We start from the raw sequence: 22,778 nt of genomic DNA on the forward strand, positions 1-22,778 counted from the left end.
GTTAGTAATCTCAGTTTTCTTGAGATTTTTGGCCGGATTTGGGGGATTTAGCTATGTCTGTCCCACTTTAGGCATGTAGTTGAAGAAGTTGGTTTTTATAAGCCCATTTTTCTCTACCTTTTAAGGTAGGGTTGCCAACCTCCAGGTGGTTATGCAACCCTAAGGAAATGATCTCAGTACACAGCCACAATTTATACCACTCTTTAGTATAGTCTTTTTCAAAATATTTCTTTATCTTACCATTTAGTTTGTTATAACCACATGTACAACAACAAAGTTATAATTTTGTTGTTGTACATTGGTTATAACAAACTAAAGGGTAAGATAAAGAAATATTTTGAAAAGGACTATACTAAAGAGTGGTATAAATTGTGGCTGTGTACTGAGATCATTTTCTTAGGGTTGCATAATTATAGATCAGTACATTTACTTTTTTATAAACCTCCAGGTGGTGGCTGGAGATCTCCTGCTATTATAACTGATCTCCAGGCGATAGAAATCAGTTCCCCTGGAGAAAAAGGCCACTTTGGCAATTGGACTCTATGGCATTGAAGTCCCTCCCCAAACCCCTCAGGCTCTGCCTCAAAAAATCTCCCGCCAGTAGCAAAGAGGGATCCGGCAACTCTAGAACCAGAACGCTACAACCTGTGCAACCAGCTCCCCCTTGCAAATGTGCTCTTGCGATTGCAAGAGTTGAGCAACGTTGGGATAGTGAAATTGGATGAGATTGTAGTTCTACTTCAGAGGTTAGGGAGATCTTCATTTATAAGTGTCCCATTGATGGAAGGGCAGGGCTTCTCTAGTGTTACACGGCTCCTTTGAGTAGATGGCCCCCCAAGAGCAGTAATTTGCAGGGGTTAGCCGACTGAACTCGGATCTGCATTGGCTCTTAGCCACTCTGTTACACCAGTTGGCAACCATCCAGCACAACATTAGTACACTTAACACTCCTTGCTATATCTGTTGTGGCTGTTCTCCAGTGGGGAGGGCATCGGGGAGTCTGGAGGCCCAGCACTGATAGGGGTAACAAATAGGGGTAACCCTAGATGGAGCTACGCCCTCCGAAGTCCATTGACTTCATTGGGCTTAGAAGGGTGTGACTCTCTTTAGGACTGCACAGTCACTGCTGGAAATCCAAGTGCATTGTAAGAACAGCATTTTTGTCCCCATCTGAGGAACGAAGAGGCTGGGCCAAAATTCTGGCAATGGCTTGTCTGAAGCACTGCCTAATTAGCATAATTGAGTCTAAGCAGTGGCTTTCCCGGTGGGTTTTTTTTTCCTGCACAGAAAGGAAAACATCTGTGGCCGCCATTTGTCATTTTATACAATTTAAAAATGGAGAGCTAGAGTTTGCACCATAGGAGATGAGCATGCAAATGAAGAGGCAGAAGTTTAATTTTAGAATTTATTTTTTGTGTGTTTGAATGGAGAAGGGCCAAATGGTGGATCGGGGCACACTAGTTTACCCCAAATGACCTGTTCGTCTGCAAGAAGCAACAGATGAAATTAAATGAAATAGTTAAGGCAGCAGCATGCCTAAAGTACCCACTTTCAGGCAGCCCTACCATCTGCCATATTAGAAGGGAGATTTAGGAACATCCCCAGGGTGGAGAGACTTTGCCCGTGTAACACAGGGAAGCTGGAAACCATTGAGCGTGTATTTTTTAGATGTCCCCTCTACAAGTCAGCCTGCTTCAGTATTATTGACCCTTTCATTAGGGAATTGGGCTCTGGTGATGAGGGGGAATGGACCAAAAGGTTTCTTCTGGGAGACAGCTCACCAATCACCACCCAGGTCACAAAATACTGTGCAGCAGCAATGAAGCTACGTTGCCTTAATGTACACCCTTAATCTGTGGAAATGTAAAATTGGGTGATTCCTAATTTTGTTGGCCTTGGTTGTAAACATCTACTCTGTATGGTCAGTTTCTGTTTTACCTGTTTTATCTGGCATACTAGCCGCAAATAAAATTTATTTATTATTATTACCCACTCTCAGAGGAGTCTGCCTGTTGCATTGCTGTATGAGTCATTGTTCTGGATATGTGTCTGTATTCGCGTCTAATGCTGCAGCACGAGGCAAGTAATTCTTGCGAGCGCCAAAGGCCAGCCTTGTTGGGGGCAAGAGAAAACTGAGCCTCTACTTTGAATCCAGAAAAAAATTCTGTTCCTCCGAGATCAGAAATTGGAGAAATGCTGGTTTAAAACTATATGGAATGGGCTGTTGGAGTTCCATGGTTCAAAAGTCAGAGGTATTATTTGGCTCTAAAATTCAACTTCTAGAAGAAGGAGGTCAGTGGTCTGGGCCTTTTATGCAGGGATGTTTCCCCGAGGTCAGCCAGTTTACTATTAGAAGGAATGAGGATGTATTTTGACGTCGCACACAAATCTGAGACTTTTTAGAGGAAAAAGAGCAGAAAAGAATTCTATTAAAGAAACAAACTGGAAATGCCAGATGTTCAGCCCATTCCTGAGTGCTGCCGGGGACGGCGTGGCTTTGGGGTGTCAGTGGTGCCTCCAAAATGGGTTCACCACTGCGGCGAAGGGGGAAAAAAGGGCTATTTTTTACTTTAAAAATCGGAAAAGGTGAAAATAGCAATGCTCCAACAACAAAAAGGGGGTGCAGCACCACCGTTGTTTAAGGGGGCATTTCTGGGCTGAAAGGGGTTAAGAAGCTGCCTCAAGGCAGCTCCACCCCGGGAATGTCTCCCGGGACACCGGCACGTGGACTTGCGCCGGGAGGATGCCATCAGGAGGCTGAGCCGGCGTCGGAGGGCTGCGCTGCTGCTGCCGTCCAGGGGGGCCGACATAAGTGCCCCTACACTGGAGTCCATGCCAGTTTAGACGGCGCAAGTTTCCGAAGGTAGCCATGTTGGTCTGTGGTAGAAGAGCTACATTCTAGTCCAACAGTCCCTTTGAGACCAGCAGGATTTTCAGGATATAAGATTTCAAGAGTCAAATTTCCTTTTGTTAGATACCTGTGAATACCAGCTCTAGGAAGCAACATCTGGGGAAGGCCTAGATCTCTGTGCTCTGTTTGTTTGGCCCTCCAGGGTAACTGGTTGGCCACTGTGTGACTGCATGGGCTACCGGTCTGGCCTGCAGGGTTCTTCTTATGCTCTTATATGTGGAGGCTGGTTCTAGTTATTCAGTAATGAGGTCCAGGAGCTTTACATGAGTTTGCTTGTTTATTGATATCCTGTTTTTCTTCCAATGAAGACCCTAAGCAGCACTATTTTATCCACAAAACACTCACCCTTTGAGGTAGGTGAAGATGAGAGGAAGTAACTGGCATAAGGTCACCCAGGAAACTTCCATAGCAGAATGGTGATTCAAGCCTGCATGTCCGAGATCCTACTCTGACCCTCTAACCACTACACCACACTGGCTCGGAAGCTCATATAAATTCTGCGTTCTAGATAAATCCAATACAAGATTTAACATTGATGAGTTGCAGCTCACCATAAATTCTCATCTATGGTACACACTTGGGTTTGATACCAGTCTTATCTGCTGTTGCTTCCTCCAAAGAATTCTGGGAATTGTAGTTCAGTGAAAACCCTGGGTTAGAGCTTCCTAAATCCCTTCACAAATCTACAGTAGCCATAGGTCATTTATGCATGGGTACTTTCACTCGCGTTTGCCCCCGGTATGTCTTGGCTGCTCCTTGGAGTTATGCATGAGTTTTCTGTCCATTAGAGATGACCTTGTGGCCAACTCTTAAAAATCCTGGGACTTCCCATTCCTCTATTCTTCAATCTCTTCTGAGATCAGCCTGGGTGAAATCCCCATGCATAAGACAAAGTGCAGGACATGGAAGCTTGGGAGAGTGACGTTTCTCTTACAGAAAGCACTACAGCCAATTACAAAGCAGCGTGTCTAGGGGCAGGTATTCAAATGCTTCTTGCTTCCTTGGAGTTCTTTCTGAGCAGAAGAAAGGATTTTTAAAATGAGGCTTGGGTTTCTCCCCCTCCCCCCGTTTCTTTTAGAGAGCTCCTTGTTTTGTTTTTTTAAAATGCTTTTTAATATGGCAGTTGGATTTCCGCAGGGGGGGACTTTTCTCTCACATTAAGCATTACAGCCAATTACAAAACACCATTTCAAGGGGCGGGGACTCATATACTTCCCGATTTGAGCTTGGAGACTGCTGGTGCATGGATCCACAACAGGAAAGTGTGAGTCCAGTCAGAGCTGGTGCTACCATTAGATGAACTAGGCAGTTGCCTAGGACGCAGACCTCAGAGGGGTGCAGAACTGGCCTGAGGGGCACAGTTTTAAACAGATTAGCTTCTTAAAAAAATGTAACTGACAATTTATATATATTTTTATTTTAAGATAAGTACCACAACAGTGCTATGGAATATAATTAATTATAATGTCTTATTAAAAGTTTTGCGCTTTTATTTTTTCTACAAGACATCTGTTTTTCAAAATTGGTTAGCAATGGGTGCCCCATAAATAGTTAGCCTTGCCTAAGGCACAACAAGGACTGGCACCAGCCCTGGGTCCAGGGAGCAACGAACCGCAAGTAAAACTCCCATGCATAAATGACCATAGTGTCTTGGGAGAAAGGTCATGATCAGTCAAGCAGTGTAAGTCTATAGCACAGATAACTCCTAGTCTTCATGGTGTCGAAATGCTTGTCTCATTTTGCCACACACACAGACTAACAAGGACATATGACTGGACAACACAGAGGCCTGTTCAGAGACTTGATTTGTTATTGTGAAAGGGATGCCCGTCCTTTGGACACGTGAACTGCATTTGGGGCAATAGGGAAGTTGTGTCTGAGATGTAATGCCCACCTCCCACGGGTAAGCCTGATGCTGCAGCGGTGAAGCTACACACATGCAAACCAGCCCAGCAAGAAGGAGAAGGGAACCGCAAGGACCAGGACAAAGCATGCAATCTAGATCAGGATAATCCTGTTACAAAAAATTGCTTGAGATTCAGGGTCAGTCTTATGCATACTTACCTGGGAGAAAGCCCCCTGGCTCTCGGTGGGTCCTGCTTCCGACTAAACACACACAGGATCGGGAAATGAATATTTGCCTTGCTCCAATAACCCACCTTGTTCCATTGGTTGCCACCCCCCCTCTCCCACCCCTTCCCTGCCTGCCGGATCTTTTCCCCTCTTTAACCTTGAAGTTAACTCTAAGGCCATTTATGCCTGGGAGGTTTTGCCTTGGATTTGTCGCTTTCTAGAGGTACGGTTTCCACATCTGAATTCTCTGCATGGGGGCTTATTTTTGAGTTCTGAGAATTCAAATGGGGGCGGGGGAATGCACATCTACAGAGAGGCAAATCCAAGGCAAAAGCTCCCATGCACAAATGGCTTAAGGAGCCGCAGGGTGGTCGAAAGACCCGCTTCTTTCCTTGGCCCTTTTCAGCAATAAAAGGCCATTAATGCACGGGAGGTTTTGCCTTGGGTTCGCCCCTCTCTAGAGGCACATTCCCCCCATCCAAATTCTCAAAGCTCAACAATAAGCCCCCAGGCAGAGTTCTGAGAATTCAGGTGGAAAAAAATATATACATCTAGAGAGGGGCAGAACCAAGGCAAAACCTCCCAGGCATAAATGACCATAAAAGTCTTTCCCCCCTACCCTTCGTTTTACGCCTCGGTCTTTTTTTTTTTTTTTTTTAATTGGACTGCTGCTCCGTCATTCCTCCCGGATCGCCCTTCCCCTCCCCTCCCCTCCCCTCCCCTTCCCTTCCCCGTTGCAGTCTGTTCGGGTCGTTTCCTTCCCGTCACGCACGAGGAGAGAGGTACCTCCGGAGCCCGGGGAGGCTCCGTCAGCTGACCCGGTCTGCAGCAGCGTCGGGCGGAGAGCGCCGCGATTGCAGCAGTTTTAATTGCGGGGGGGGGGAAGGGGGGAAAGGGGGGCCGTCTGCTGTCGGGGCGAGTTGAATCCAAGGGCGAAGGAGTTCCAGCCGCTTCGCCTCCCTCCTGCGCAGCCGGGTCCGACGCAGCCCCTTGGAGGACTCGGATTTTGTATCTGATTATTTCTCCCCTCCACCCCCTCGCCAAACCTCAGGGGTTCCCGAGCAGGCGCTCCCGCCTCTTGCCTTAGAATCATAGAGTTGGAAGGGACCACCACCAGGGTCATCTAGTCCAACCCCCTGCACAATGCAGAAAATTCACGGTTACCTCCCCCCCCCACACCCCAATGACCCCTACTCCATGCCCAGAAGATGCCCTCCCTCTCATCATCTGCTTAAGGTCATAGAATCAGCATTGCTGACAGATGGCCATCTAGCCTCTTCTTAAAAACCTCCAGGGAAGGAGAGCTCACCACCTCCATACTCCGACATGCCCCGTCAGGGGCTCGCATCTTTGACATTCTCCAGCCATACTGGAATACTGTAACCTTCAGACGCCCCCTTTGAAGGAAAGGGGTGTGTGTGAAGACGGCCAAGGCCTCTCTAAAATCAACCTCATTTGACAGCCGCTCTGTCATTAAGGCATTAGAAAGCCGCCGCCCACTACCTCAACCTTGCGATGCCCTTTCCTGCTTCGCCTGGATCTCCCTCCCCCCCTTCTCTGTTCCCAGATTTTTGAGACTGGAGCGGGGAGAAGGCGCTCAGTCACGGGGCCTAAGGCGGGAGAACTCCGCTTCAGGGAAGCTTTTTGCAGAGAAAACTGCTGACTTCGCATCCCCCCCTTCCATACTTCCTTTCCCCCCACCAACCCAGGTCTCCGATTAGAATGATCCCACGTATAAATTACTCACAGCACATTGCTCAGTTCAGCAAATGGAAACGCGGTCGTTGCCCCCCCCCCGCTCCCCCACACCCTAGCTTGTTAAAGCTACAAGCGGGCAAGACCTGTCAGGGTATATCCCCCCCCCCTCCAAATGTATCCAGATGGCCGCAGGTCGGATGAGCGGCCCGTCCTCCAGACAAGCCCCGCATATGCCCCCATCCCCGACTGCAGGTGCGGGAAAAGCCATCTCCTGCGGCAGGTAGAGCTGCTAACCTCCCGCAACCCTTACCGTGGGATCGGGGAGGGTGGGGGGGGAGGAGTAAGCGAGAGCCGAGCGAGAAATGCCGATCCAGCAGCCTCGGTGGCGGGAGGAGGAGGAGGAGGAGGAAGGAGCCAGCGTAGTGTAAGGAGGGAATAGTGTCAGTGGGATGGTCCGGAAATCCCGTGATAAAAAAAAAAAAGAGGGAGTCGTTGAAGTAGCGAGCTTTCGGCTTGCCTCTCTCTCTCTCTCTCCCCCCCCTCCCTCTGTTGCTGGCTCATTGTCGTGCCCCGGACGTTGTCCCGAAGTTCTTGCGCTTTTGCAGCCGGCCACCCCTTTCAGCAAACGGCGTTTTCCGCTCCCCGAGGCACGCATGGACCCGGCGAGGAGCAGGAGCTTGATCTGCTAGGAAAAAAAACTGGGGAAGGAGAGAGAGGAGGAGAGGGGGGGGGAGGAGGAAAAAAAAAGAACATCCCCCATCGCGACTCAAGAGGAGACCGTAACGTTGGAACCCAAGAGGACAGGTATTTCTCCCGCCCTGGTCTTGCGGCGAGGCTCGGGGAACTGTCCGAGGTGCTGAAGCCTCCGTGCTCGGCAACGCGTGCTTGGGGCTCGGCGCCGCCCGGATGCAGGGAAATGTCCTTGGTGCTGAAACGCCCTGCAGCTCTTCCCCTCGCCGATCCGGGCTTCCTCGCTAGCGGTGCGGGGAGGGGGGGGAGCTGTCCTAGGTGCTGAAACCTCCTCTGCGTGTTTTCGCCCAGATGGGTCCCTCGGCTGTGTGCGGAAGTGGGGAGAGTGTTAATGGTGGTGATGTTTCTGCTTGCGGTAGCCTCCCCGGTCTGGGCATGGAGGGACTTGCGGCGAGCTGTCCTTGCAGGCTCTCCGGGCTGACAGCTTTATTTGCTTGGGAAAAGGTTATCGCGTTCTGGTTATCCCTTGGTTCAAAGTACAGTGTGCATTTTTAAAACATCTCTTCCCAGGGTGTTTTGCCTAGTGGCTGTGCAACTTCATTGGGATTAGAAGCATGCCTCCTGTTCCTTTGGCGCATGCATTGATTTTTTTCTTCTTCCTCCAAGAGGAGTCTGAGGTCACAATATTTCTCGAACACAGAAGTTTGGAGAGAGGGAAATGGCAAGTTGATGCAGTCTTGCAGCTCACTGTTTTTGTCTTGATAAATTCTCGCTAGCTCTCGTTCCCCCTTTTCTCAAGAAAAAAGAGCCTGCCTGGATAGTTATATTATTGAAAAATAAAATAAACAGCTTACGTGACCGGGTTTTCAATCTTGGGTTTAAACCCCACTTAACACAGTGGGACACTTCTGAGTAAAGATGCATGGGATTGATCTCTAGGGCATTGTAAATGAAGCTCTTGGGGACATGTATGTTTCTCTGCAGATCTAGTGGGGGGCATCACTGGGTTTAAATGGTAATTTCCTCTTCCTGGAAATCCCATTCCCTTCTGGAGTTCAAGTTTGATAATACAGTTCCATGTGATTTCAAATAATGAATAGAGTTTTGTTTATGGAAAAGCACTTGATGAAAAGAAAAAGGATTTGATGACCTGCCAGTTACTATCCTTAATGTTGTTGTCTCAGTCTGAAAGTCTGTGCCGCAGTTTGAGCCAATGTCAGGATTATCAATTATTGCACCAAATCCCAGAGAAACTTCCCGGTGACTTTTCAAGAAACTGACCTTGTTTTTCAGAGGTGATACAGTCAGTCTAGCTTTAGGTGCTTCCAGCTTACATGATTTCAATGACATTTCAATAGTCAATTGGCATTCAGTTACCCTTCTTGTAATGTGCCTGATATTTGACTGGAGTGACTTTGCCGGTCAATGATGCCAGCGTGAGGTTAGCCATTAGGTGGTATTGACAGCGATGCCCACTGCTGAGAATTCAAGGCGCTCAAGTGCTTCAACCTTCAAATGCCCCCCAGTGCTGCCTCCTCTCTTTGCTAGAGCTCCCTCTCTCCTCCTCAAGAACCCTCTCTGAAAAATCACTACAGAGTTTAACTCTTTGCCGGTGAGAACTCATCTAAACTCAACAGATTTCACGTTGAACTAAATAGCTCCTTCTAAATGGCCCAGCATAAAAAAAGAAACAGGTGCTTAGAAAATTCAATTAAATGCCACAATCTATTTAAATGGCAAATGAAGGCACAGTTTTTATTTGTTACAGTGCTTGATTTTCTTCTGAAAGATTCAGAGTGAATAGTGCCTCAGTCCAAGAATAGTTCCCCATTAATTCAGTGCTATCCCATGACAGTATGTCAGTGATAGATTGCTCCTCTTTTTCTTACTCCCTAACGATCATACTACACTATGTTAAGGAACACACCATGCTGTCTAGCTGTCCAAACCATTAGGAAGTAACTTCAGGTTCTGGGTGAATGGAGGGGTGGGGGAACCAACCCAATAGACTGTTGGGAGGATGAGGAGATCTAATGCGGTAAGGCACATAGCCGGAGCCAGATTCCAAAAGACAACAACCCTCATGCGAATCTTTTTTTTTTAACCTTCTGAATTCAGCTGCAGGAAGCTGCTCGAGAACTCGTCTGCATCTAACTTGCATGTGAGAACTGATCTGGTGGAAAGGAATTTAAAGCCATCAACATGGAATTTGTAATGAAACAAGCTTTAGGAGGTAAGGGCAAAGTGATGTTGTTTGGGGACTGCTCAATGGGAAGGAATTCTTGGGAAGCCATGGACTTTGTCACGAAAGGGCATGTGGTGTAGATGGTGCTTTTGGTAATTGCTCGGTGGTCGCCGTGTCTTCGTTCCCTTTCTTTCTGCATTGATGCTGTCTTATAAAGAATTTTCATGGCAAATAATGTAAATTTGACATTGGAAAACTTGCTGGCTGAGAGATTTGAATAAGCCCAACACAGACCATTGAGATAAGCAATTGATGTAATTATTTTTTTCGTTTTGCAAATTTGCTTCTTATTCTCCCCCTCCTGTGTATCATATGAGTTGTCTGAAATGTAAAACTTGCATTGACTCCCTGAAGTGCAGTGGTATTCATTTGTTGAATCTCATGGTCAGTAGAGGGCAGTACAGAATGTTTGCCTCAAGCATACAGTTGGTCGCTGAACTTCCAAGGGTCTGTTCTATCTAAGCAGATGTATTTCGATCAACTGCTCACCTCTTTGGAAATACCCCCACAAAAGTGCAAAAGGAGAGAGGGCTACTGGAGAAAAAGGGTTAGCTAAACTAAATGAAACAGATGTATTTTATTACAGGATGAAATCCAATCATTTCCCATGGATCTTTGAATAATGACATGTCTACATTGCAAATGTAGACCAGGTTTCACACCAGTTTAAGAGCAGCTGTGCTGGATCAGACCCATCTCACCCAGCATCTCGTTTTACAGCATGGCCCAATAGTTGCTCCCGGAAGGCTACAAGCAGGACATAGAAGCCAAAGCATTCTTTCTTTGCTCCCCCTGGCATTCAAAGGGTTACTGCCTCTGGATATGCCAATAGCCATTGGTGAGCCTCCCATGAATTGCTGAGTTCCCTTTAAAAATCAGCTTAGTCACTATTCCAGCCTGTGGCCATGGGTTCCACAAGTAAATTACTCTCTGTAGTATTTCTTTTGTTGGTTAACTGTTGATCCTAATCAAATGACCCTAGGTGCTATACTTCTCTGAAAACCTAAACATCTCTACAACATCAGTTTCGGTGCACTCAGATAAATGTCCCTGCCCTAGGTGTGTGTGTGTGTGTGTGTGTGTGTGTGTGTGTGGGGGTGATGCTAGTGAAACTGGTTCGAAAACAGATTTCTACCTGATTTCTCTCTGTGGCATGGCTACATAGAATCTTTATGAACCAGTTACCGGAGAACACTGCAGTAAGAGTCTCAAGGACAACCATTAAAGAAAGAGTCTTCTTGTGGTCTACCTTGGCTAGTATTTGTCTTTTAATGGATGTCCTCTGGTTGTTCAGAGGCGGCGGGAGGGGGGCATGGTCCGATAATTGATAAGCAAAGTGCAAGTCATGAAGCTATTTGATGACTTCACAATTTGAGCGTCTTTACGGAGGGCTGCTGCTTCTTCTGTAGCATTACAGTGCATTTTTTCACAATGCTCTTCCAGTGACTGGCATTTCGAGACCTGCTCTGAAGGTCACTGATACACTTGCAGTAATTTTTTTTTTGCAAGTCATCCAAGGCAATGTAGTATTATTCCCAACAAATATTATCCTGTTAGACGTACCATTATTGTTTATTATGCTCCGCTAGGGATGCCATTTGCACCAAAAACATATGATGACGCTATTTACTGTATCAGGCGCAGTTTATGGTCTATTTTATTCTCCGGTGTGTGTTAGAAAATGGAGGGTGCTCTTTTTTTTTCTCATCTAAAAGTCCATTAAATGAGAGGCATGAGCCTTTTTTAAAAAAGGAATGTGCTCAGATTCCCCCCCCCCCCCCAATTATTTCTTCATTTTGAGTCCTAAGCTGCACACAGGCTGCTTAGATCCCATTAGTTTTGTTAGTTTTATAAGGGTAGTATTATAAAAAATCCAACACGATCTAACCCTATGTGACTACATCTGAGTGAACCATGGGGTGGTGTTGGTATAAGGCTCAATGCAACCCTCTTCTTTCCCTTCATATACATGCTTGACACATGTACACTATAGCAGACTGCAGAGACCAGGAAAGCCTGCGCTTGCATCCAGCCACCCCCCACTGTCCTCCATGATGCCCTTGCTCTTATGTTTCTTGATTCTGGACCACCAGCAGGGCAGAGAGAGGAGAGGCTGCCCCCTGGAGACCAAGCCCTACAAGGAAAGGCTGAATGACTTGGGAATGTTCAGTATGGAAAAGAGGAGGTTGAGGGGGGACATGATTGTTCTCTTTAAGTATTTGAAAGGCTGTCACTTAGAGGAGGGCAGGGAGCTGTTCCTGTAGGCAGCAGAGGATAGGACTCGCAATAATGGGTTTAAATTATGGGCAGAAAGGTACCGGCTGGATATTGGGGGGGGGAATTAACAGTAAGAGTAGTTCAGCAGTGGAGCTGGCTGCCTAGGGAGGTGGTGAGTTCCTCCTCTCTGTCAGTCTTCAAGCAGTGGTTGGATGAACACTTGTCATGGATGCTCTAGGCCAGTGGTTCCCAACCTAAAGTACATGTACCCCCAGGGGTACAAACCAGGACATTTAGGGGTACATGAAAAACATTGAATAATGGCAGAAAAAGGCATTTGGAAAAGAGCAACTATATTAATTACAAACGTTTTGGTAATATGAGGGGTACAATTTATGGAAATGGGCTGCCAAGGGGTACACAAGTGAAACGGTTTGGCAACTACTGCTCTAGGCTGATCCTGCATTGAGCAGGGGGTTGGACTAGATGGCCTGAATGGCCCCTTCTAACTCTGATTCTATGATTTCCTCTACATGTGTGTATGTGTGTGTGTAAAGTGCCGTCAAGTCGCAGCCGAGTTATGGAAACCCCTTTTGGGGTTTTCATGGCAAGAGACTAACAGAGATGGTTTGCCAGTGCCTTCCTCTGCACAGCAACCCTGGTATTCCTTGGTGGTCTCCCATCCAAATACTAACCAGGGCTGACCCTGCTTAGCTTCTGAGATCTGATGAGATCAGGCTCGCCTGGGCCATCCAGGTCAGGACCTACATGTGTGTAGCTATGCCCAAAGTGGAATGGATCGTGTCCAGAGTAGTTTCCCCCCCATCCCCATTCATCTTTATTCTCTGAAATTGATATTTTCTGCATCACTAAAATGGTCTCTTCCCCCATCCCCCTGCCAAAGTTCTATCCATTCCAAATTCTCTAATATTACCGGAACATCTCAATCCTAACCAGGCTTTCTTGGAAACCCCTAGGATTAGCTTCAGGTTAAATGCATGTAGAATACCAGTGGTGGGATGGATCCAACCATCCTCCTTCCTCCAGCCTGAGGAAGCATCCCCCAACTTAAGTGGCTTTTCTTTATACTGGAGGAAGGCTTCACACTTGAGTCAAAAGGAAATGTGGGGTATAAAGGTATTAATAAACAAACGCTACTCAATGGAGTGGTGGGAGAGGTGTAGGATCCATCCCAATAACACCAAATATGTGCCGACATACCATCAGTACTCCAAAACTGGAAGGATGTTGGAAGGGGCCTCTGGTTTCTTCTCTTAGGAGCTGGATGCTTGTGTTTTGACATGGGGGTGGGGTGATACCAGAGGTAGGAGAGGCAAGGATCCAAAGGGTGGTGAATGTTAGCAAAGACATGACTGGCTTTTGTTTCAGGAGGGCAGGAAAACTGACCCTGAGGGTGGCTTGGAAGATGGGAGAGGAAAGAAAATCAGGGACAAAAGGAAGTTCCAAGCAAAGGGGCAGAAATGGAACCAACAGAGGTGTTTAGGTAAAGGGGGAAATTTGCTTTTTTTCAGAGAAGTTTGAAAAAAGGTTGTTTTTATATAAGAAATAAGATTCTAAGCACTGGGAGAAGAGCTCAGAAAAGTGGAATTTGGCCTCCCCTTTCCATCTGCTGCACCAAGAATGCTGCTGCTGAAGTTTCTGGGACTCTTGGGAATCTCATGGGATGTGGTTTGGGAAGGGGGAGAGCTGCAGCTGGTGGTGGGGATCTGAAGAAATCACAGGTTCCCTCACCTTGCATGAGTGGAACTCCCTTCCCCTTGTGCAAAGGAGATGGGGGAGGGAGGGGGAATCCAACCTAATATGATAATTCTTAACTGTCTTAACTTTTTTTTATTCAAAATATTTGTTCTGGCCTTTGCCACTTACCAATATATTGCAACATTCAATTATAGCTCTAAGATAATTTTTTGTAACTCTCTTTAGGATTGCACTGTAAAGGTGCCTGTGTTTCTCAGAGAGAGCAATCCTAAACTGGTATACAGAAAACTCTACTCAGGTCTAATCAATGGAGCTTACACCCAGAGAAATGTTCTTAAGATGTCACTCATCACTAGGGAAAAGTGTGACACAGTCGTGGCCTTCACAAGTTGACAGAGAGGCAAGGGAGCTGTTTCCTTACTAATGTCTGAAGACTGTTTCTGAAAGGGGGTGGCAATTACAGAGGAGATGGTAGCTCTTGTCAAAGCGAAGTAAACCTCCCCAAAGGAACAAATCGTTTGTAGCAGGCATTGGATTGCCTTCAGTTGGCATGTGGGTGTATCTCAGAAGACATGGATCTCCAAGAGAGGGTCCTGATATCAGGCTTGCCCACATGGGCATGTGCCAATGTGTGTGCATGTTAGGAGAACTCAGGCCAGTGGTAGTTTTTGAACTGGTGACCTAAGAGAGCCAGCGTGGTGTAGTGGTTAAGAGTGGTGGTTTGCAGCGGTGGTCTATGATCTGGAGAAAGAACGAGGTTTGATTCCCCACTCCTCCACATGAGTGGCAGAGGCCAATCTGGTGAACTGGATTTGTTTCCTCACTCCTCCACATGAAGCCAGCTGGGTGACCTTGGGCGAGTCACACTCTCTCAGCCCCACCTACGTCACAGGGTGTCTGTTGTGAGGAGGGGAAGGTGATTGTAAGCCAGTTTGATTCTTCCTTAAGTGGTAGAGAAACTCAGCATATAAAAACCATCTCTTCTTCTTAGGTCAGTCTGGATGTGAGGAGCTGTGGCTCAGTGGTAGAGCATCTGCTTGACATGCAGAAAGTCCCAGGTTCAATCCCCAGCATCTCCAGCTAAAGAGACTAGGCGAGTAGGTGATGTGAAAGACCTCAGCCTGAGACCCTGGAGAGCCGCTGCCGGTCCAAGTAGACAATACTGACTCTGATGGACCAAGGGTCTGATTCAGTATAAGGCAATTTCATGTGTGTTCGTTGTGGAGGCCACCACCCAGAAAATTAATGTATGAATTGAACCTCGAATGTGAAAGCCGTACTCTGATGCTTGTGGTTCATTAAGACAAGTGAACGCATGACTCACAGGAAAGATGTAAGAAATCCCACCGGCTTTGGTGATACTATTTATGTGCTTTTAATTAGGTCTGTGCTGCCATACTTCTTGGAGAGGGTGTGTGTAAAAACAACAACAACCACCCAACATCCTTCTAACAAATCAGCTCTTTAATTGCCGCTTCATAACGTAAACTTACTCGCAGAGTCCTCTTGGGCGTTACATCAGCAAGGGCTCAGTGTCGGCTGCAGCGGCACTAAGGCCAGGCACGCCACGAGTTGTGGCATTAGAAGAAAACTTTGCACCTCTGAATGTGCTCAGTACAAATGCAGGGCTGCCTCGATTTTGAGAACCGGGCGAAGTGAGTCAGGAAATCAATACAGAAGCACAGAGGCGAAGCGCATAGGACAGGCTGGAAATGCATTGCGAGCCAAAGTGTGCTTTACCACTTTGGAGGTTATAATAACAGGTTTCGGTTTCCATTGATTTGTTTGGCAATTTGAAATTAACTGATTTCAAAAAGAGCCAGGCTTGCTCAGGGCGCAAATGCCTTAATGCGAAACAAATTCTAACAGGTCTCTCTCCCCCCCCCCCCCCCCACGATGGATGTGTATTTTACACTGTGTCTCATAAGAACATAAGAAAAGCCATGCTGGATCAGACCAAGGCCCATCAAGTCCAGCAGTCTGTTCACATAACAGCCAACCAGGTGCCTCTAGGAAGCCCACAAGCAAGATGACTGCAGCAGGATTATCCTGCCTGTGTTCCACAGCACCTAAGATAATAGGCTTGATCCTCTGATCCTGGAGAAAATAGATATGCATAATGCATCATGACTAATATTAATTTTGATTAGCGGCCATGGATAACCCTAGCCTCCATGAACATGTCCACTTCCCTCTTAAAGCTTTACATACGAATATAAGAAAAGTCATGCTGGATCAGACCAAGGTCCATCAAGTCCAGCAGTCTGTTCACACAGTGGCCAACCAGGTGCCTCTAGGAAGCCCACAAACAGGACGACTGCAGCAGCATTATCCTGCCTGTGTTCCAAAGCACCTAATATAATAGGCATGCTCCTCTGAGACTGGAGAAAATAGGTATGCATCATGACAAGTATCAATTTTTACTAGTAGCCATGAATACTAGCCCTCTCCTCCATGAAGCTCCTCCGTCCTTACTTAGAAACCAGGGGTAGCCCAACGTCCAAGCCCCTTCAAAAGCATTTGCAGCCCATTTAGAATTCTGGAGCTGATTTGCTTCGAGATTGACCTTGGAGCAATGTCACCTTTGCAGCCGGCAGCCAGCCAGGCCTTTGGAATTCAGAGCGAGGCAAGGTTTAGGGAAGCAAATGAATCAAAATGATCATAAAGTTGTCTTCTGGGGAACTTTGCAGTCTGAGAGAAAAGAGCAATGAAATGTTGATTAAAAAATACTGAGTGGGGCTGGCTAGAGACATTTTTTTTGTAGCTGAAGTAGGAGAGGGGATCCAATCAGTGTTCTCCTCCCATGGCATGTGTGTAAAGTGCTGTCAAGTTGCAGCCAAATTATGGCAACCCACTAGGGTTTTCAAGGCAAGAGATTAACAGAGGTGGTTTGCCATTGCCTGCCTCTGCATAGCCACCCTCTTGTTCCTTGGTGGTCTCCCATCCAAGCACTAACCAGCTTAGCTTCAGAAATCTGATGAGACCAGGCTAGCCTGGGCTATTCAGGGCAGGGCTCTCTGATAGTACAAACACATAACAATACTCACGGTACAAAAACATAATAATAACTCACGGTTTAGGGTGTCATTCATGTGTCTTCTCTAGGTGAATGTACTTTTTGCACAGGGGCTCCATTGACCTTTGCACAATCAGATTAATGATATCACTGCCATGTTTGACCTTTGATAGATGTCGACTTCTTGTGGACAGGCAGGAGAACTCAAAGAAGATGGTTTAAGGTGGAAGGAATTTTAGAGGTACAGCAGGACAGGGGACAGTTGAGTATGTGGCAATCCAGGTGCAAATACAAAATGTTGGTAAACATTTCCTTTGTGATCCTGTTTTTGTGTTCTCTTGGAAGTTCCTTAATATTGTAAACTGGTTGGGGGGATAGTTGGTCAAAGACAGTTTGAATGAATCTGGGAGACAGTAAAGAATAAGAATAAGGAAGAAGTCTGTTCTGGGCAGAGGTAGACTCCTATTGCCATTTGCTTATTTTGATCTTAATGGGTTTTTTAGATTTGAACATGTTTTCCTCCTCAGTGACTCATGCCTACCGGTTCCCTCCTGGTGCCTTCCGATGTCCGCAGACAATAAGGAAAAATGCCAAACTCTGCCTTTTCTTGAGTTCTTTCTAAGCAAATAACAATTCTTAAAACCCCTGCTAGGTGGCATGGTAAGCTGCTCTGGGAAAATGTCTTGCCGCTGAAACAGACTCCTGAAGATTTTGCGAAACCGCATGTGAGAGCAGGAACTCTCTTCTTATGACCTTTTAATTTTTTCTAAAAGATGTAAAAAGCCATATTAGCATTCCTCACACAATATGTAAGAAATGCAAGAAGCAAAAGTGTGTGTGTGTGCGTGTGTGTGTGGGGTGGGGGTGGGGGTGGGAAATCCCAAGTAGGGAAGAGAGCAATGTAGAAGGACGGGAGATCCTTTGCAAAAGAATAAGTTGTTTGGTTACTGTAATGCGCTTTACATGGTGCTGCTGACTCAGTCGAAATCTGTGGCTCACGTCCTCTTGAGAGCATGGTAAAAGGGACACAGTAGCTCAGTCTATGCTCATCTGCACTGCCTTCCTATTTGTTCATCAGCATGGTTATAGAGCAACTGCTCCCACTGATGCTGGAGCCCGAAGGTTTCTGCTGCACTTTGGCTCCAAAAGCCCCCAGAAAATCATGTGACAAGCAGTTCCTCAGCCAATGTGCTGGTGTCGGCCATACTTCCGATGAGAAATGGCTTAGAGGTTCAGAGCAGGGTTTGCGTGCAGAGGGTGGGGATGCACCCAGTGACAGAAATGCTGGGGGAAAACATGCGCCTGGGTTTCCAGTTTGGTTTGAGGAGATCCAAAGGGCCTGATCTGTGTTGATCTGGCTAATGATCTGGACTCTGATCTGGAGAACTGGGTTTGATTCCCCACTCCTCCACATGAGAGGCGGATGCTAATCTGGTGGACCAGGTGGGTTTGCCCACTCCTACCCATGAAGCCAGCTGGGTGACCTTGGGCTAGTCACAGCTCTCTCAGCCCCACCTACCTCACAGAGTGTCTGTTGTGGAGAGGGGAAGGGAAGGTGATCGTAAGCTTGTTTGATTCTTCCTTAAGTAGTAGAGAAAGTCGGCATATAAAAACCAGCTCTTCTTCTTCTTCCTCTTCTTCTTCTTCTTCTTCTTCTTCTACTACTACTACTACTCAATACAAAATATTGATTGTTAAACCCTGAACTGGCCTGTGCTTTGTACATCCTCTAGTTTGTTCTGGTTTGCTCCATAATACCTATTGATGTTGCCTTACACTCTATTCTTCTTTGACTGAAATGCACTCTGCAGAGGTCTGAGGTAGGGCTTTTCTAGTGGTGGCACCCTAGATCATTCTAAAGATATCTTTATGGCCTGTTCTCTCACCCAGCTTTACCACCAGTCAGTCAGGTGTTTTGATTTCTAAGGCACTTCCTTCTATGCAATGACCATCTGGCTGTGCATATTTTAAGTCCTTTGGGTGATTTTCATATACTTTTTCATGGATTTTCATGTGCTTTTACTCCCGCTTTTTATATTCATTGCTATGGACATGTGGCCATCCCTTTGCAGGCTCAGCCACATATGGGGAATCAGCATAAGGTTCTATAAAAATCCTGCTTTTCTGTTTTATTTGGTAAGCCACTACAGGCGGGTTCCCAGGAGAGGTGGCATTAGACATTTACCAAATGCTGAAGTATTCATATTTTTCCTCCTCCCAGAGGTTAAAATTAACATAAATTTCTTACCAGTACTATCACTTTTGGAAGGCTTGATGTACTACTTTGGCCATTTTCTTAGCTGTACACAATACTGAGAACCAGAATGGTGTAGTGGTTAAGAGTGGTGGTTTGGAGTGGTGAACTCTGATCTGGAGAACCGGGTTTGATTCCTTGCTCCTCCCCATGAGCGGTGGACGCTAATCTGATGAATCGGGTTGGTTTCCCCACTCCTCCACATGAAGCCAGCTGGGTGACATTGGGCTAGTCACAGTTCTCTTAGTGCTCTCTCAGCCCCACTATCTCACAGGGTGTCTGTTGTGGGGAGGGGAAGGGAAAGTGATTGTAAGCTGGTTTGATTCTGCCTTAAGTGGTAGAGAAAGTCAGCATATAAAATCCTCTTCCTCCTCCTCCTCCTCCTCCTCCTTCTTCCCCCCAGCTTACTTTCACTCTGGTCATTTTTACTTGTATCTCAGTGGGAGAGAGGCATGGGCATACAGGATGTGTGCACCTGCTTCCCATTCCTACTAGTAGCCTGGAATGCAGTGGCATGTGCGCACCTTAGGGTTGCCAGGACCCTCTTCTCAACCAGCGGGAGATTTTGGGGGTGGAGCCTGAAGAGGGTGGGGTTTGGGGAGGGGAGGGACTTCAATGCCATAGAGTTCAATTGCCAAAGCGGTCATTTTTCTCCAGGTGATCTGATCTCTATTGGCTGGCAATCAGTTGAATTAGCAGGAGATCTCCTGCTACTACCCGACAGTTGGCAACCCTAGAGCACCTAAGCATTTGTGCTGGGAGAGGGACAGGTCATCCGTCCATGCATGAATTGTGGTGTATGCTGCATTTCTGTTGTGATGGTTTAGCCTGGTTGTTTACTTTTTTCTGTATTTTACAGTGCAAGTCTCTTCGATTGTACTAGAGAAAGGTGATTCAAATTCATATGGCAATTAAAAGCCTAAAGGGCACAAACGCACATCATTCTTCTCAGTTATGGTAAAAAAAAAAAGACATGTGCACTGATTGTTCAAAACCAGGTGGCGTATTGATAAAGGTGACTATTGATGAGTAACTTCACTCTCTTCCAATATTCTTTTGAGCGGGTTTTTTTTCTGCTTTGTGTAATGTCTTTTGTTTTGCAAATGGAAAATTCCAATTACTTTTAAACAATTGTAACTAGATTTTTTAAAATGATGAAGCAGTACCTTAAACTGGCTGGAGTCAAAGGAAATGCTAATTACACCGAGATAATTCTGAAATGATCGCATTAGACAAACATATAGGATTATTTAGCAGCCAGAATAGCTTGGAAGCTATGGAGGGTGGGCCATGGTGAGTAGTTGGAGGACAGACCACCAAGGAAGACCAAGGTAGCTACGCAGAGGAAGCCAATGGAAAACCACCTCTGCTCATCTCCTGTCTCGAAAAGCCCTTGAAGGGTCACCATAAGTCAGCTATGACTTGATAGCACACTTATCATTGTAGGATAGTTTATTGACAGGTTGTTAAGAGAATTCTAGGGCTTTGCATGGAGTCAGGAAACTCCTGTAAAATGCATGAAGGTGTACAACATATATTAAAAAATGGTATATATCTGAACTTGCAGTTCCACCAATGGAACAGTGCTTCTGTTTGCAAAAGAGGGGATGTTGACCCCCCCCCCCAATTCTCCCCTTCCCCTGCAGATGTCCTTTTTATCCTCTAGGCTTTTTCTGAGGATTTGCTGACCCCGCCCCCAACAATGAAATTAAAGGAGGCTCAGTGGACTGTAGCAAGACGGGAAAGCAGGGAAGTCCTGCTTTAGAAAGACCATGGGTGACATACGCCAAAGTTATATGTGTAGTCAACAGAAGCAAACCGACTGCTGTAGCACTCATATGTGTGTGTGTAAAATGCCATCAAGTCATAGCCAATTTATGGTGAACCCATAGGGTTTTCAAGGCAAGATGGGAGATGGTTTGCCATTGCCTGCCCCTGCATAGTGCCTGTGGTATTCCTTGGTGGTCTCCCATCCAAATACTAACCAGGGTCAACCCTGCTTAGCTTCTGGGATCTGACAGGACCATCTAGCCTGGGTCACACAGGCCAGGGCAGCTGTAGCACTCATAGCAGATATTTGTTGATAAGCCTTTTCCCAGAGCTTCTGCTGCATCCTCTCTCCCAACCTGCCCTCCTTACCATCCATGCCCTTCAGTCAACTGTCACCAGGCCTTTGTTCCCTGAGGGTGGCCTTGGCATTTGAAACAGCCACTCGGGGCCAAATGCTGTCACAGTGGGAACTGGTTTCACTATAATGCCATATCTAATAGTAAAGGGGCTAGCCCCCATGCAGATAGGGTTGCCAGGTCCCTCTTTACACTGGTGGGAGGTTTTTGGAGCAGAGCCTGAGGAGGGCAGGGTTTGGGGAGGGGAGGGACTTAAATATCATAGAGTCCAATGGCCAAAGCAGCCATTTTCTCCAGGGAACTGATCTCTATTGGCTGGAGATCAGTTGTAATAGCAGGAGACCTCCAGCTAGTACCTGGAGGTTGGCAACCCTACATGCAAATGGTAAAAACAGCAAAACCTACAGAAGATCAGGATCTCTGTTCGAAGGCCTACTCCAACTTGCAGATAAACATGACTTGGTGCATTAAGCAAAAAAAAAAAGAAAAAAAGAAAAAGGGCCGAGGGAGGACCGAGTATGTTCGAAGGGATCGAACTTTGAGACCAACTGAGTGTCAGTTAATGGGAAAAAGTAGAGGAAGAAACCAGCCTGCTCAAGGCCCTGAGAATTTATGAAAGCTGGTGGTGGTGGGGAACTTGGGGATGGATGGGATTGTCAAACTGTGCGTCCTGCAGTTCCCCATGGAGGTTGTAGAATGTCCAACATACGGAAAGAGTCCATCTTGTTCCTTACATAAAGTGGAACCACTCCAGTGGAAGCAGCTGAGAGAGTATTCATCTCCCAGTATATGTGGGTGGAAACTGTGAGCACATGGAAGAAGCAGCTTCAGTTCTTTTTGCTCCTCCCTTCCCATCCCACACATCTATACTAGATCCTTCTGGCAGCTGCCACTATGGAGGTGGCTCTCAGAGAGGCCTGAGGGACACCATCTGGGATGCATAACCACCTGGACCAAGGCTTCTTCAACTCAAAAATCAAGCAGTTAGGGTTGCCAGGTCCCTCTTCGCCACTGGTGGGAGGTTTTTGGGGCAGAGCCTGAGGAAGGCAGGGTTTTGGGGGGGAGGGACTTCCATGCCATAGAGTCCAATTGCCAAAGCGGCCATTTTCTACAGGGGAACTGATTTCTATCGGCTGGAGATCAGTTGGAATAGCAGGAGATCTCCAGCTACTACCTGGAGGTTGGCAACCCTACAAGCAGTGGTGGTGGCAAATACTAAGTCCTTCCATGAACTGTGTCTGGAATGCTGTGAGAGACAAGGGCCAGAGGCAGGTAGCGTAAGCAGGAAACCAGTCCGAGGGCAGGTACCGTGCTGTTCGAGTCCAACATCTAAGCAGGGGGTAATCCGAATTCAAGGTCAGGTTCGGTTCCAAGGTCAGGGTAACAGAAGTTCAGAGAATGACAGAGATACAGGGTAGCTGCAAATGGACAAGTTGCTCCCACACACAGCACTGACCTCACTGCCTGCCTAAATAGGCCCTATCTTAATGCAGAACAGCTGTCGCTCATTAGGCCATTCAGGCATTGCCGGTTTCATCATCGCTGAGTGCTAGAGTTGCCAGGTCCCTCATTGCCACTGGCAGGAGTTTTTTTGGGTGGAGCCTGAGGAGGGTGGGGTCTAGGGATGGACTTCAATGCTATAGAGTCCAATGGCCAAAGAGGCCAGGTGAACTGATCTCTTTCGGCTGGAGATCAGTTGTAATAGCGGGAGGTCTCCAGTTAGTACCTGGAGGTTGGCCATCCTACTGAGTGCTCTGTGCAGAGCCTGTAGCCTTGCACTTTTCTGATGGCTTTCTATTGTGGCCCTGATCTTACGGCATCTCTGCTCG

The 22,778-nt window shown here is 46.8% G+C and overlaps 1 protein-coding gene across 1 annotated transcript in view; it reads left to right on the plus strand.

Annotated features, from left to right (window-relative positions):
• Positions 1 to 9,478: 9,478 nt before the first annotated feature.
• CPLX1 (complexin 1) overlaps positions 9,479 to 22,778 on the plus strand; it is a 176,834-nt gene continuing 163,534 nt past the window's right edge. Inside the window, exon 1 of the mRNA XM_056848251.1 lies at positions 9,479 to 9,605. Within this exon, the coding sequence (XP_056704229.1) occupies positions 9,575 to 9,605 (31 nt within the window). The 5' untranslated portion in view covers positions 9,479 to 9,574. The remainder of the gene's footprint in view (positions 9,606 to 22,778) is intronic.

This window comes from Euleptes europaea, chromosome 4 (genome assembly GCF_029931775.1).
Source record: "Euleptes europaea isolate rEulEur1 chromosome 4, rEulEur1.hap1, whole genome shotgun sequence".
NCBI lineage: Eukaryota > Metazoa > Chordata > Lepidosauria > Squamata > Sphaerodactylidae > Euleptes > Euleptes europaea.